The 15,890-nt window shown below is 50.1% G+C and overlaps 1 protein-coding gene across 9 annotated transcripts; it reads right to left on the bottom strand.

Annotated features, from left to right (window-relative positions):
- Positions 1-1,718: 1,718 nt before the first annotated feature.
- GEMIN7 (gem nuclear organelle associated protein 7) lies at positions 1,719-15,515 on the bottom strand. Of its 9 annotated transcripts, none has more exons than XM_081106775.1 (4): positions 15,439-15,515; positions 13,440-13,548; positions 3,248-3,347; positions 1,719-2,431 (listed from the first exon to the last, which is right to left on the bottom strand). In XM_081106775.1, the coding sequence occupies exons 3-4, from the start codon at positions 3,315-3,317 to the stop codon at positions 2,028-2,030; spliced, it is 474 nt and encodes a 157-aa protein (XP_080962901.1). In that variant the 5' UTR covers positions 3,318-3,347; positions 13,440-13,548; positions 15,439-15,515; the 3' UTR covers positions 1,719-2,027. The 9 variants fall into 9 exon arrangements, with proteins under 9 accessions (XP_080962901.1, XP_080962905.1, XP_080962900.1 ...); XM_081106779.1 differs by having other exon boundaries at positions 1,725-2,431; positions 3,132-3,347; XM_081106774.1 differs by lacking the exon at positions 15,439-15,515 and adding an exon at positions 15,343-15,436 and having other exon boundaries at positions 1,725-2,434.
- Positions 15,516-15,890: the final 375 nt, after the last annotated feature.

Genomic DNA, 15,890 nt, shown 5'->3' with positions numbered 1-15,890 from the left:
CGAACCCGAGCCGCCCGCCCCCCGCCTTCCCGCCTCCGTCCCGAGAGCTGTGGGTCGGACTCGCGCACTTTCGTCACTAGCTCAGACACTGCATAAGGGAGGGGAGTCGATGAAGATAAAAAAGCATCTGCTTGCCCGGGCGAGGCCAGCTGAGAAGGAGAGAGGTGAAGGGGTGGAGTACTTGAAAGGTGATAGCTGTGTGGAATGTGAGTACTGGTGACGGGTGCTGACCGAGGGATCCTCTACCTGGAGACCGAGCTCGTGCCCCCTAGCTAGTCTGTAGCCTTTCATTTGCAGACTGCAGTTTCATCAACGATTTTCTGTAGCTGGATAGCGTTGTATAAGATACGATTTAAGTTTATAAACTAAAGTAGGTGGGAGCTCATTGCCTTGATTTTAAAAGGGGGTCGGGTGGGCGAAGGAATTCCAAAAGCAGGAGGAATCTGCCAACCGAAATACCGAGCGATGGAGCAGGTAGATCACTAAGCCCGAAGCGAAACCGGCGCGAGCTCAAGCCACGCCCCCGCTCGCCTTTCCACGCCCCCACCCTCCCGCGCCCCGACTCAATTCAGTCACTTAATATTCGCCTCCGCACTTTCGCTGAGCTTTCCCCAGCCCTCGCAGCAACCGGGGGGGGGGGGGGGGGAGGCGGGGCTAAAACCCCAAAAAGGGGCCTTGGGGAGGAGCGAGCGACGTCGTTGCCAAGGCAACTCGAGAGCTAGGCCAGGGACTCACCAGAGGTGGCGTTGTGAATGGACCTGTGGAAGCTGAGACTTTCCACTTGTCTCCGGCATTAGCCACCGCACTTTCGTGACTGAACAGGAACGAAGCAAATCTCATGTATACTTAATAGATCTCCACCTGCATTTTCAAGGTGATGGGATTACAAAGGGGGCAGAAATTACTTTTTTAAACCGAATCTGCCAAAAGACTACTAGTGACGGGGCTAAGTGAAGCAAGTGACTCTGACGGCCATGCCGCAGAGCTGGAGCAAAATGGAGAGGTGAAGCTTCACCCTAATCCCTAATCCTCAGCCACTTTCTCAATGGCGCCGCGCAGAGTCCGACCTTTCCACACGTGGGGTGGGGGAAGCGAATCTGCGGCGGTCACACCACCCAGGCCACGCAGGAGCGCATCCCTTGCTATGTACATCCCCTCCCACCCAATAAAGAAATTTAGGCCAGAACATCCAAGCCTGGTATCCAGGTCGCTCCAGCTGTTCCCTGAGGCTAGGAGCAGTCCAATCCCTGCACCTTTATCCAAGTTTCTCCCAGCTTTCTGATGTGCCCTTCTTCTTGGCCCAGCTCCATGGGATTCAGTCCTCGGACAGCTACCCTCCCACCCCCTAAATCTGGCTTCATCGCTGTTTGGGTACACTTATAAAAAAAGGGGGTGGGGGGCTAGCTGGTGTGGTTCAGTGGATAGAGCGTTTGGCCTGCAGATTGAAGAGTCCCGGTTCCATTCTGGTCAAGGGCACATGCCCAGTTGTGGCTCCACCCCCAGTAGGGGGCGTGCAGGAGGCAGCCGATCAATGATTTTCTTATCTTTGATGTTTCTCTCTCTCCCCTCCTTTCTGAAATCAATAAAAATATACTAAAAAAAAAAAAAAAAAACAGGAGGCGGATTTTCCTGTAATAATTGTTCTTTGGCAGGAGGGTGGTATTGGGGAATTTCTTCAGGGTGACTGAACTTTGCAACTTCTATAATAAACAATTTCCCACTCTGCAAATTGCCTTCCTTTATTCCCACTGCCCCCTCCCCGGCCCCACCCACCTCCAGTCTTCGGGAACTGCCCCAAGACCCACATTTCTGTCGAGTGTAAAGTTCTGTGAGGTAGAGCATTCCTTTCAATGCGATCTAGAACTTGTGGGGTTGCAGAATTTTACTGTAGACACTGGAGACCTGAAGAAGTCAGTTGCTTGGAGCTTGGCCCAAAACCCCAAGGGAATTCCGAACTCTATGAGGCCCAGAGATCTGGAAGCCTGGGAATCTGGCTGGGCCTAAGGCAGCAGGTGACCACAATGTCTTTACAGCTTGAAGGTGTATGCAATAATGTCACTGCACCGGAGCAGTGCCTCTGCCTGCACGCCTATTGGCGTCTGCAGCTGCAGCACGTAGAAGTTGGCCACCTCCACGTCAGTGGCTCCGAAGTGGGCGGTCACGTGCACACCCTCATGCAGGGTGAAGCTGACCTGGCGACCCACCATGGCCAGCAGGCTGCGGAGGTAGCGTTCCCGGAGGAGGGCTCGGGCCCGCTGTTCCTGGGATTCCTGACATTCGTGAACTACAGGAGACTCCGGGGTTTCAGGAACCTCTGGCTTCAGGGGGGCCCTCCGTCCATCGGGGGCAAAGCCTCTGCTCAAGCCCTCGGGGCCCCGGGGCAGCCGGAGCACGGGCACAGGACTGGGCAGTGGCGTCTGCATTGTCCGGGCTGCTGGGTAAAGAAGAAGAACGGGAGTCATTACATAGGGAGGTGGGGTGACAGGAAGAGGGAGGACTGGAAGCAGAGGCTTTTCTGCCACATCTCAGCTCAGCCTGTCCAAAACCAACCTCCTGATTCCCCCTCCTAAAAGCTGCACCATCCAACAGTCCCCTATTCCCAGAACCGCCACCACTCACGAGGTTCACAGAGTGGGGACTTCTGCCTGATGTTATCACAGCTTTACTCCCAGTTCCTGGCCATAAACATGTGCTGAAAGACCCTCTCCTCTCCCCTCTCACACACGGCCCATCTAACCCACCAGGAAATGCTACTTCCGAATAAATCCCATCCCGCAGACGCAGCCTGGAAGGGCTCCCACTGGACAAATCTGGAATGATTTGAACATTTAAATATGACAATTGCAGATTATAACCATTGAATAAAACAGAAATCCCTGAGTCCATGCTAATTAAAAACAAACAAAGGAGAAGGAAACTTCCTTCTTATCTTAGAACGGCAGCTAAAATCAATAGATGCTAAAACCTGTGGAGGAACATCGATGCGGTCCAGGGTATCTACAGTCTTAAAGTGCCTCCTCACAAGATATTCACTGTAAAGAGTAACTTTATGGTGGAGAAACCTGGTGGACACCAGCACTTAGGCATCAAAGCTAATATGTGCAGTAATGAGACAGACAGACACCATGTACCTCCTGATGTGATGTATTAAGAAGGACAGGACAGCCGTAACCATTTGGCTCAGTGGATAGAGAGTCGGCCTGCGGACTCAAGGATCCCAGGTTCGATTCCAGTGAAGGGCATGTACCTTGGTTGCGGGCACATCCCCCGTAATGGTTGGGCAGGAGGCGGCTGATGGATGTTTCTCTCTCATCCATGTTTCTAATTCTCTATCCCCTTCTCTTCCTCTGTAAAAAAAATCAATAAATTAAAAAAAAAAAAGGACAGGACACAGGTGTGTAGATTACCTGAATCTAATCATAAGGGACAATTGTATATAATCAACTTGAAGAGCATTATACCAGAAAATTAGCCTGGGAGACAGATTTTTTTTTTAACAATTTTAATTTTTTTTAAAAATTTTTTTATTGATTATCAAGAGGAAGGGAGAGGGAGAGATAGAAACATCGATGAGAGAGAATCAATGACCGGCTGCCTCCTGCACACCCCCTACGGCGGATGGAGCCTGCAACCAGGGCATGTGTCCTGACTGGGAATTGAACCATGACCTCCTGGTTCATAGGTCAAAGCTCAACCACTGAACCACATTGGCTGGGTCTGAGAGACAGATTTGAGCTCTGCCTCTTGTCTCCTTGCCATTCGACCTCACAGTTAAAGCTTTTTCTTAAAAAAATAAAAAATTAGCCTGGATTCTTCAAAAATATCAAGGTTGTAAAAGAAAAGCTGAGGGAAAGCCCTGGCCAGGTAGCTCAGTTGGTTAGAGCGTTCTCCTGATACGCCACGGTTTCAGGTTCAATCCCTGGTCAGGGCACATACAAGAAGCAACCAATGAATGCATAAATAAGTGGAATAACCAATCAATGCTTCTCTCTCTCTCTAAAATCATTAAGTAGCCCTAGCCAGTTTGGCTCAGTGGATAGAGTGTCAGCCAGCGGACTGAAGGGTCCCAGGTTCTATTCCAGCTGTGGGCAAACTACGGCCCGCGGGCCAGATCCAGCCCGTTTGAAATGAATAAAACTAAAAAAAAAAAAAAGAAAAAAAAAAAGACCGTACCCTTTTATGTAATGATGTTTACTTTGAATTTATATTAGTTCACACAAACACTCCATCCATGCTTTTGTTCCGGCCCTGCGGTCCAGTTTAAGAACCCATTGTGGCCCTAAGTCAAAAAGTTTGCCCACCCCTGTCTAATCAAGGGCATATGCCCAGTTTGTGGGCTCCATCCCCAGTAGGGGGCGTGCAGGAGGCAGCCGTTCAATGATTCTCTCTCATCACTGATGTTTCTCTCTCTCTCCCCCTCTCCCTTCCTCTCTGAAATCAATCAAAATATACTTAAAAATAAATTTTTTTTAAAAAGCTGAGGGAAAAAAATTATATATATATATATATATATATATATATATATATATATATATATATTCAAAGACTACCCCACACCTTTCTGCCTTCACACCCCTATCCCTGTCCTCACACAGCCAGAGGGACCAGAGTCAAATAACATCTCCCCGCTATTCAGAGCTTCCGGTGGCTTAGTTCAACGCCAAGGTCCTCATCACTGCCCACAAGGCCCCCATATTCTGGACCCCCTCCTGGCACACCATCCAACCCCAGCCACTCTGGCCTCTTTGCTGGTCCTTGAATACGCCTGCAATCCCTTCTCAGGCCTGGGATTTGGGGTTCCCTCTGTTCTATCTCCTTTTTCCCTTCCCTGACCACCTGATCTTAAAGTTTTTTCTGCCCCTCATCCCTCTATCAGCTTCATCATTCTCTGCAGTACAGACCCCTCCTAGACATCTTGTATATTTATTGTTCTGCTATGGTCCTTCCCTGCAATATGGCTCCGTCCCCATAGCCCTGCTTCCCCTCCTCCCCCGTGTCCTCAGCTCCTGGAACACTGACTGGCACAGGGACCAGGCTCTGGTCCCATGAAAGGAGTGGAGATGAAGCTCCCAGGCCTATTTAGCTGGGTGACCTCAAGCAAGAGGCACTTTGCTCTCCATTGTATGGAGAAATAGCACCAGTTGCCACCTCTGTTTATCAGGATTCAACATGCTTTGCAGGCTGGATATACACCAGGTTCTCCATAAGAGTTACAGTTGTTATTGTGTTGTTGTCTGACCTGGGGTGAACTGCTTAACACATTGTTTGCGGGTAGTTTTTATCACGTGCTAACAGGTGGCGCGGGCCATTTTTGCTAATTTTTTGCGCAAATGGCAACGTTCAGTACAATTACGATAACTTTAGTTTACGTATTTATACGTTACCCGCATTCTACCGCTAGTCTATAAAAAACGTATTAATACGTGTCCCGCACTCTACTACACTGGTAGAACGTATAAATACGTTTCCCGCATACAATGTGTTAACTGCTCTGTGCCTTGGTTTCCCCACCTGTAAAACAGGAATGATGAAAGGACCTACCTCCCACGGTTGTCATGGGGACTGAATGACCTAATGTACAATGTTTAGCATTCTCCTGCAACATCGCAAGCACCACTGCTATGACGTGGATTGCATGTGGGGAGACGCTGGCTTTGGGGGTTGGAGGAGGAAGAGAGGGGCGCCTACATCTGGTTCAGGCAGCTGCTCCACTCTCTGTGGCTCAGTCCCCTCCTCCCTAAAGGTCTCATTAACTGGGGACCCACCACCATCACTTCCACCACTTCCTGCCGGGACTACTGACGGCAGCTCCTCACTGGCCCCCCCACATCCTCCCGCCTTCACCCCCGACCCGTCCTCACACGGCTCTCCTGGGCATCAGGTCTGGCGCCTCCAGCATCGCCGCTATGGAGAAGGAGGTTCCACAGCTCAGGCTGGAGGCCTGGCTCAGCCGAGTGAAGGTTTGCCAGGCAGCTGCCGATTTGAAAAATTCTGTCTGCAGAATGCTCACCGTGACCCCCTGCTGACGGAAGTATCTTCAAGTACCAATCCCTCAGATCCCAGAAAGTTCGTTCCTTTTTGTAGGGAAATGAATCTTTTTTTTTTTTATAATAATTCTTTTTTAAAAAAAAATATATTTTATTGATTTTTTACAGAGAGGAAGGGAGAGAGATAGAGAGCTAGAAACATCGATGAGAGAGAACCATCGATCAGCTGCCTCCTGCACATCTCCCACTGGGGATGTGCCCGCAACCAAGGCACACGCCCCCGACCGGAATCGAACCCGGGACCTCTCAGTCCGCAGGCCGAAGCTCTATCCACTGAGCCAAACCAGTTTCGGCGGGAAATGAATCTTTGAAGGTGTTCTAAACCACTTTTCATGAACCAATGAAGATTCAGAGAGCTGAATTTGAAGCCGGTACAAAAATCTTATCCCTGTAACATGTGCCATACTATTCAAACTTCTGCTTTTGTCAGTCCTTAGCATCTACTTCTATGAATGTTCATGAGTTTCTATTTCACAAGGATAATTACTTTATATACACTGGCTACAGCATACAAATAACATACTTAGTATAAAAAAATAAAGTGGCCCTAGCCAATTTGGCTCAGTGGATAGAGCATCAGCCTGCAGACTGAAGGGTCCCAGGATCGATTCCGGTCAAGGGCACATGCCTGGGTTGCGGGCTCAATCCCAGGAGGCAGCCAGTCAATGATTCTCTCTCATCATTGATGCTTCTCTCTCTCTCTCCCTCTTCCTTCCTCTCTGAAATCAATAAAATAATATTTTAAAAATAAATAAAAAATAAAGTGATTGGCCTGGCCAGTGCGGCTCAATGGTTGAGTGTGACCTATGAACTAGGAGGTCATGGTTCAATTCCCAGTCAGGGCACATGCCCAGGTTTCAGGCTTGATCCCCAGTGGAGGGCATGCAGGAGGAAGCTGGTCAGTGATTCTCATCATTGATGTTTCTATCTCTCTCTACCTCTCCCTTCCTCTCTGAAATCAATAAAATATATTTTAAAAAAAAATAAACAAAAATAAAATGGTTAATTGAAGTCACTGACAAATATGAGGCACCCAGTGTCTGTCTTGGGGTCATTCATGGTCCAGAAGTGATCGAGATTGTCCTTTTTCTGTGAGGCTCTTCCTGTTTCTGCAGCTCAACTGTGAGCTCCTTGCAAGAAAGGACGAGAAATGGGTCCAGGCTGTGGACCAGGGTTTCTCAACCTCCCTGCTACTGACTTGGGCTGGATCATTCTTTGTTGTGTTTTAGGGGTGTCCTGTGCCTGGGTGTCGGGGTTTAGCAGCATCCTTGGCCTCTGCCCGCTAGGTGCCAGTAGCTCCCTGAGATGTGACAACCAAAACTCTCTCCATTGGGGAATAGCATGGTCTGAGAATTACATGTCAATTCAGTAAAGCCATTAAAATACACACACACACACACACACCAACTGTCTCTAGGGGACAAAAAAAATCGTCTCTAGTTGAGAACCACTGACAATCAGGTGGGAAGAGGGGGGATAGAGACTGCTACTGAGTAAGTGACATATTCACACAGCCTCACTGAGAACCTGAGAGATGCAAATTCAACTACCATGCTATAGGATTCCACTTCCCAGACCAGGGAAGATAAAGGGGGCTGATAAAGCTCTGAGCGGGTGCAGCTATGGAGGAACACCTTCAAATCCCTGTGGCCCGGTGTCAATTAGGACAGCCTCAAAGAGGGCAGCTGGACAGAATCCAGGAAACTGCAAACGCCAGGCATTCCGACCTTCTGCCCATGAAGAGCCGGAGTTGTCTGCCTTTTTGTACCCTTTGAATTCTGTCCCATGTATTTGAATAATCTATTCAAATAAATTTTAAATTCTAATTTTAAAAAGGAATGTGTTGCAATGCTTCCATGTCCCTTAAAAAAAAAATCTTAGGAAAAAAAATGTTAGATTCCTTACGCGGCCGATGTGGCTCAGTGATTGAGCATCAACTTATGAACCAGGAAGTCACAGTTCAATTCCCAGTCAGGACACATGCCTGGGTTGTGGGATCCATCTCCAATAAGGGGCATGTAGGAGGCAGCTGGTCAATAATTCTCTGTCATCATTGATGTTTTTATCTCTCTCTCCCTTCCTCTCTGAAATCAATATTTTAAAAAATAAATAATAAAAACATTTTTAGTGAGGTCAACACTCAACCACTGAGCCATGCCAGCCGGGCTATATATATATATATATATACACACACACACACACACTAGAGGCCCGATGCACAAAATTCGTGCAAGGGGCTTGGCCCTCGCAGCCCTGGCTTCATCCAGAAGGTCGTCCGGCTGTCTGGTCTAATTAGCATATGTGCTTTTATTATTATAGATATATATATGTAATTTTTTTATAAATATATTTTTACTGATTTCAGAGAGGAGGGGAGAGGAAGAAAGAGATAGAAACATCAATGATGAGCCCTGCCAGTGTGGCTCAGTGGTTGAGTGTCAACCTATGAGCCAGGAGGTCACCGTTCGATTCCTGGTCAGGGTCAGGGCACATGCCCAGGTTGCAGGCTCAATCCCCACTGTAGGATGTGTAGGCAACCGATTGGTGATTCTCTCTCATCATTGATGTTTCTCTCTCTCCCTCTCCCTTCCTCTCTGAAATCAATAAAAAAATATATATGTATATATATATTTTTTAAAAATATATATATATAGCCCTAGCTGGTTTGGCTCAGTGGAAAAAACTTCAGCCTGTGGACTAACGCGTCCCGGGTTGGATTCCAGTCAAGGGCACATGCCTGGGTTGTGGATTCGATCCCCAGTAGGAGGCATGCAGGAGGCAGCCAGTCAATGATTCTCTCTCATCATAATTTTTTTTAAATATGTTTTTATTGACTTCAGAGAGGAAGGAAGAGGGAGGGAGGGAGAGAGAAACATTGATTGGCTACCTCCTGCACACCCTTACTGGGAACTGAGCCCAAAATCTGGGCATGTGCCCTTGACCGGAATTGAACCTGGGATCTTTCAGTCCACAGGCCAATGCTCTATCCACTGAGCCAAATCGACTAGGGATATATATATATTTTTAAGTTAGATTCCCCCTTAGGAATCTGAACTCCCTCTCCTAACCTTACAGTCACCCACTCCCAAACCTTTCTGTCCCTTTCCCAGGCCCCTGTGGAGCTACCTGCCAAGTCCCATTGGGAGCCCAATATATTCCTTATTAGCAGAAGTCAGTAATATCCTCTGTAAAGGGCCCAATAGTAAATATTTTGGGCTTCATGGTTCATAGGGTCTCCATCACACTACTCAACTCTGCCAAAGTAGCAGGAAAGCCATAAATAAAACATAAACAATGAACACGGCTATCCTATATAATAAAAGCCTAATATGCTAAGTGTCTGGTTGTCTGTTCAACCAATCAAAGTGTAATATGCTAATGATATGCTAAGGTTGCTCAACCACTAGCTATGACGTACACTGACCACCAGGGGGCAGACACACTGACTGGTAGGCTTGCTTGCTGCTGGGGTCCAGCCGATTGGGACTGAGTGAGACAGGCCAGACATGCCCTAGAGCCTCCCGCATCCCTCCCCGGCCCCCTCCCCGGCCCTGATCGTGCACCAGTGGGGTCCCTCGGCCTGGCCTGCACCCTCTCGCAATCCGGGACTCCTCAGGGGATGTCAGAGAGCTGGTTTCACCTGATTCCACAGGCCAGGCCGAGGGACCCCATTGGTGCACAAATTTATGCACGGGGCATCTAGTGCTCCAATAAAACCTTACTTACTGGTACACTGAATTTTGAATTTTATATAATTTCACACACCACAAGTGATTTTTAAAAACGTTTTCCAACCACTTAAAAATGTAAAACCCACTCTGAGCTTGGCCTTGCAATAAGGAGTTGGAGTCACAGCTTTTCATCAGGGAGGGGGGATAAGGATGTGAATTGGGGCCCTAACTTTTGGCTCAGTTGATAGAGCGTCGGCCTGCAGACTGAAGGGTCCCAGGTTCGATTCTGGTCAAGGGCATGTACTTTGGTTGTGGGCACATCTCCGGTAGGTGGTGTGCAGGAGGCAGGTGATCGAGGTTTCTAACTCTCTATTCCTCTCCCTTCCTCTCTGTAGAAAAATCAATAAAATATATTAAAAAAAAAAAAAAAGGATGTGAATTGGGGGAGACCAGTGAGTCCTAAGCCCAGATTCACTACCAGGGATCTGGGCAGGTCATTGCAACTCTATGGGCAGTCTCCCTGCTCCAGTTCCTCATCTGTGAAATGAAGCATAAAAAAGACCTCCTAGAGCAGCGGTTCTCAACCTGTGGGTCGCGACCCCTTTGGGGGTCGAACGACCCTTTCACAGGGGTCACCTAAAACCATCGGAAAACACATATATAAGTACATATTGTTTTTGTGATTAATCACTATGCTTTAATTATGTTCAATTTGTAACAATGAAATTGGGGGTCACCACAACATGAGGAGCTGTATTAAAGGGTCACAGCATTAGGAAGGGTGAGAACCACTGTCCTAGAGTGTTAGGAGAAGGGAGAATCTCTGGGGGAAGGTTGGTGATCACACAGACAAAGGACACCCCAGTGTCTGGACTCCTCAATTTCTCTGCTACCCACATTCAATCAATCCATCAGTAAAGTTTGTCAGCTCCACTTCAAAAATGCATCCAGGTCCTGGCCAGTGTGGGTCAGAGGTTAGAGTGTCAACCTGAGCCCTGAAGAGTCGAATGTTCTCTTCCAGTGATGGCGAACCTTTTGAGCTTGGCGTGTCAGCATTTTGAAAAACCCTAACTTAACTCTGGTGCCATGTCACATATAGAAATTTTTTGATCTTTGCAACCATAGTAAAACAAAGACTTATATTTTTGATATTTATTTTATATATTTAAATGCCATTTAACAAAGAAAAATCAACCAAAAAAATGAGCTCGCGTGTCACCTCTGACACGCGTGTCATAGGTTCGCCATCGCTGTATCTATTCCAATCAAGGGCAAGTGCCTGGGTTGCAGGTTCAATTCCCGGTCCCAGATAGGATGTGTGTGGGAGACGTGCAGGAAGCAACCAACCTCTCTCTCTCTCTCTCCCTCTCCCTCTCTCTCTCTCTCTCCCTCCCTCCCTCCCTTCCACTCTCTTTAAAAATCAATAGAAAAAATCCTCGGATGAAGATTAACAAAACAAAACAAAAAAACCCCACAAAACAAAAAACCCCACAAATCCAGAATCTGGTAATTTCTCATTCCCCCACTCTGCCTCCTTCATCCCAGCCACCAGCATCTCCCACCTTGACTACTGCGGTCAGTCTTCTTTCCTTTGGGCTCCCTGCCTCCACCTTCACCCCTCAGTCTCTTCCCCACTCAGCGGTCAGAGAGATCCTGTTAGAACTAAGTCTAACAGGAGCTCCTCTACCAAGAGCTCTTATCTGCTCCTGCCTCAGCCACAGCAAAAGCCGAAGTTCTTATAGAGGCTACACAGGAGGACCCATCATCTCTGACCTCCTCGCCCCCCGCTCCACCCTTTGCTCACTGTTGGTCCTATAACAGTCCAAGCACAGTCCTGTCTCAGGCCCTTTGCACATGCTGTTCTTGCTGCCTAGAGCCCTGTCCCAAATGGGAGACATAATGTATTTCTAGTCATGGTTCACCTTCCTCCCTCGCTTCATTCAGGTCACTGTGCAAACACCACCTTCACTGGGAGAAAAGTAACGGCCCTTTCCCCTCACGTTCTCTTTCCTTCTTTTCTCAGCCCCGTCACCTCCTGACAAATGCATTTAGTTGCTTTCCTCTGTGCTGACTGTTCTGCCACAGAACAGTCTTTGAGAGAATGGACACCTCCGACTACTTCACAACTCCATCCCCAGCCCCTCTTAGGGCCTGGCACAGGGGGAGGGCTGTACATACTCATTTAGGGAACGTAAAGATTCGCCGTCCACATTATCTCAGTTCCTGCTCTGTGCCCAGCCCACGCTGGGTGGTAGTGGGGACACAGCTGTGCCTGGAACAGCCCGGCCCGGCCCTCATGGTGACAGACTTGTCTCTAATCCAGACAACGACCCAGAAGAGGCAGGGCTGGAATGAGGGAGCCCTAGGGCGGCGAGAGCCGCGAGGGAACACCTGGCTCAGCTAGGGGGCAAGAGGTGGTTTCCAGGAAGCAGGGCACCCAGAGGAGATCTCTCTGATGAGGTCACCTGTGAGCACAGACATCAATGAAATAGGAATCAAGCCATGAGGAGATGCGGGGGGGGGGGGGGGGGCCTTCTAGTCAGCGGGAAAAGCAAATACAAAGACCAAGGAAGGGTGACTCAGGCTTAGCAAGGAGGCCAGCGCGGAAGAGGTGGGGGCAGAGGCGAACGTTCAGGACCCTGAGGACCCCGGGCGAGAACTTGGGCCTGTACTCTGGTGAGACAGGAGCCATGGAGGTTCTGAGTAGAGGAGGGACAGGACCTTCACAGGATCCCTCTGCCTGCGGCACAGAAAATGGACAGTGGGGGACAGAGCAGACGCGGGGAGCCCAGTGAGGAAGGCACCACAGTGGTCCGGGGGGGATGATGGTGGTGCCTGGGGTGGGGTGGTAACATGGGGGTTCGAGAAGTGGTCACATTAGGGTATGCTTTGAAAGTTGAGAGCCCTCACTATTTGCTGATGGACTGAGAGAAAAAGCAGAGCCACGGAAGGCTCCCCGGTTTTGCCTGGTCTGGAGGACCACAGTAAACGGGATTAACGGGGATAGACATTTTCTAATCTATTTTTTTCTAATCTATTTGTCCAGGGCACTGCAGGCTTAGTCATAGGTCATCAGCCCCCAGGGCTGTCCCCCAACCTACATTAACACTTGAGTGGTTTAAGAGAAACACCTAGTCTCCAGGATTCCTAGGAAATAAAGGATTTATGGGAAATTATGTAAGTGGCCAAGGACTTGGTCACTAAATTAAATCCCTGGATAAAACAAAATTCAGAAAAAATAAACAAAATTCAGGGCGGGCCAGGGCAGGGCTTGTTCTCTCCATCGGGGGCGGGGGCGGGGGGGGGCGCGGTAACAGATTTGGTCATAGGAGTGCAATCCCCATTCTCCTGAAAAGAAAACTGGAGCTGGGAGATGGCAAATCACCTGCCGGGTGCACGCTAGTGAGTGGCAGGGAAGGGAGCAAAACCCCGGTGGCCGGCCCTGTGCCGAGGGCAGTTTTTTCAGCCAGCACAGGGGAGCCCCAGGAGGTTTGCAGCCAAGGTGTGACCTGAGAAGAAACTGATTTGATCGTCCTCCAAGAATGTGGTTGCAGAAGAGAGGGCAGCCCCCAGCCCAGCCTCGGCAGAAGCCACACCTCCAAAGCCAGGAGAGGCTGAAGTACCCCCCTAATATCCCCCCTAATATTCTGTGCTGAGAGGAGAAGCCATCCTGGAGCAGGCTGTGGATAACTTCGAAGGTAAGAAGACGGACAAAAAATACCTGATAACGGACCAAAGAGCTACTGGCTCTGGATTGGGTAGATCCTGAAGGACGACCAGCTGATGTCCGTCAGGCCAGGGGAGATGGTGTTAGCAAGGTTCAGACCATCCTGGAAAAAAATTGAAAGCAACAGATGTCCCAGGTCAAGCCCAGGTTTATGAACTCCGGCCCAGCTCCAGGGAAGTGATCAGCCACCGCCGGAAATCATGGAAATCATGGGGGCCGTCGTGGCAGCAGACAAGAGTAAGAAAAGTGCTGGAAATGGAAAAGATCCCAAAACTGAAACCCAGCAGCCAGACGCCAAAGCAGCAGCCACTCAAAACCCCCGAGGAACGATAAACAGCCGGTGACCCAGCGAGCACCAGTCTTCCTAAAAGGCAGACTCAGAGCCTGGGACCTGGCTGTGTGCGTTAGGAAAGTCTAAGTTGCATGCATTCCAGGGACTTCAAATCAGTTGGTTTTTACTATTCATAGCCGCTTGGGCTAAAAGGAAAATGCTTTTCTTCAGTATTCTTCCTATTCTGAACAATAAAAAAGTAGCTGGTTTAAAAAGTTTAACAACATTGCTTGTCTCAGGGCCCTCTCCCTGCATGGACACCATGTGTTAGCCATGGTTGTGAACTGTCTGCCGGTAGCTCTGGACTAGAGGTTTTTTTGTTGTTTTCTTTCTTGGGGGGGGGGGGGGTAGTTTATTTCCCATCAAATAAATATGAAACCCATCTTTCAGAAATGTTGTCATTTTAATGGGATCATTGTCTTCATCTCAGAGCTGAAATACCTAACTTTAGATAGAAAAAAATATGCAAGGAGCCATAGTTACATCTGTATGTTGGATGACTTTAACTCTACATTTTAAAAAAGGGGAAACAGCCCAGCTGGTGTAGCTCAGGTGTTGAGCATCGACCCAGCAACCAAGAGGTCACTGGTTTGACTCCTGGTCAGGCACATGCCCAGGTGGCAGGCTCGATCCCCTATGGGGGATCGGTGATGTTTCTCTCTCATTGATGTTTCTATCTCTCTATCCCTCTCTTTCCTCTCTCTCTAAAAATCAATAAAAATATATTGTTAAAAAACCAAAAAAGGAAAATAAAGTCATTATATGGAGAGGAAAAAAGAGGAGAAACTGGTTGGAGAAAGGTCACAAAGGGCTTGCCTAAGAAGACAAAAGCAGGCATTAATCCACTCTCCCAGGTGACCAGATCACCGTCCTTTATCCTTCTGGTCTCCGACCAAGGATTTCCTGCTGGAAGGTTCCAGGAACCACGTCCACACCCATCCCCCACTAACTTGACCAACGAATTCGTTTGACTCCAGATCCCATCCCTGAGGTCAATGGCAGGGGCCGGAGACTCACGGACCTCCCTCCTGGGGAGGCCATGGCAGTGGGTCAGATCTTCGGGCTAACGTTTAGCCAAGTCCTCCACTGCCAGGGGAGGGAACCAGCTGGGGTGCCAGCTTAACAAGAGGCGCCCAGACATAGTTAACGCAGGTGACCCGTCCGTCCACACACCCCATGGGCTGCCCCTCTGGATGCGTATTAGTTCAAAGGGGAGAGACCCTCCCTCCCCTCCACCCCCTGGGCCGGTCAGTATTCTTTCAATTCCTCCCTGACCACCCATCGCTCTCCTATTCTTATACTAAGTAGGTCCTCCCGGCCCCCGGGCGTCCACTCCCCACTCCGCCCAGGGCTGGACCTGCTTCCCGTCTCCCAGCTCGGAGGAAGCCAACGAGTCCGCCCGGGAAAGGGTGGGGGTCTGGCTGCTGCTGTTACTCCTGTTACCGGCATCGGAGCTCTCACCCCCGCGCCCCCTGCTCCCCACCGCGCCCCGGCGGCGGCGCGGGACCAGCCCCGCCCGCGCGTCCCGACCCGACCCGACTCCGCGGTGCGGCCGCTCGGACTCGCCTCTGCCCGCCACTCCCGGCCTGCCCGCGGGTGGGCGTCCGGGGCCCGGACGGGGGAGGGGGAAGATGCTCTGCCCCCACCAACCCCCGAACTCACCGAGGCCTGCGTGCCGGCGCCCCCACTTCCGCCGGCGTCCCCGCGGCAGAGGCTCGGGCGGGCCGCGCGCCGCCCAGCGTGCGTTCCGCCGCGGCCGCCGCCGCCCCACGTGGTCGCGGGCGGGCGGGCGGGCTCCCGGGCTGGGACGCCCGCACGGCCGGACGCTGGTGGCGCGGTCGGGCGCTCGGAGCTCGTCTACCGTCTGCGAGGTGAGGGTGACCGGATGCCCATTTTATGGAAGAAGATATTGAGGTTCAAAAGGGGGTTAAAGGCAGAACTTAGTCTCTGCCCCCTCCCCCACCTCCCTACACGTGCACACTCCTAACCTTGTCCTCCAGCCCCAACCCCACCCACCTCCCCTCCTGGAAACCTTGAGATTATGCTCCAAGCAGCCAAGCGCCAGGAAAAAGCCCGGGGGAGCGAGCAGCAGCTGGAAGCACCCGAGGCGGCCT

The sequence above is a fragment of the Myotis nattereri genome (genome assembly GCF_964212035.1).
Source record: "Myotis nattereri genome assembly, chromosome: 15".
Classification (NCBI taxonomy): domain Eukaryota; kingdom Metazoa; phylum Chordata; class Mammalia; order Chiroptera; family Vespertilionidae; genus Myotis; species Myotis nattereri.
Note: the sequence above shows the minus strand (reverse complement) of the source record. Positions and strands in the feature narration are given on the sequence as shown.

Coding starts and splice junctions, on each gene's coding strand:
- GEMIN7 (XM_081106774.1), bottom strand. CDS start 3,317: ATGGATGAGAGAGAAACATCCATCAGCCGCCTCCTGCCCAACCATTAC. Junction 2,435..3,247: donor GGGATGTGCCCGCAACCAAG/GTACATGCCCTT, acceptor TTCTTTACCCAG/CAGCCCGGACAATGCAGACG.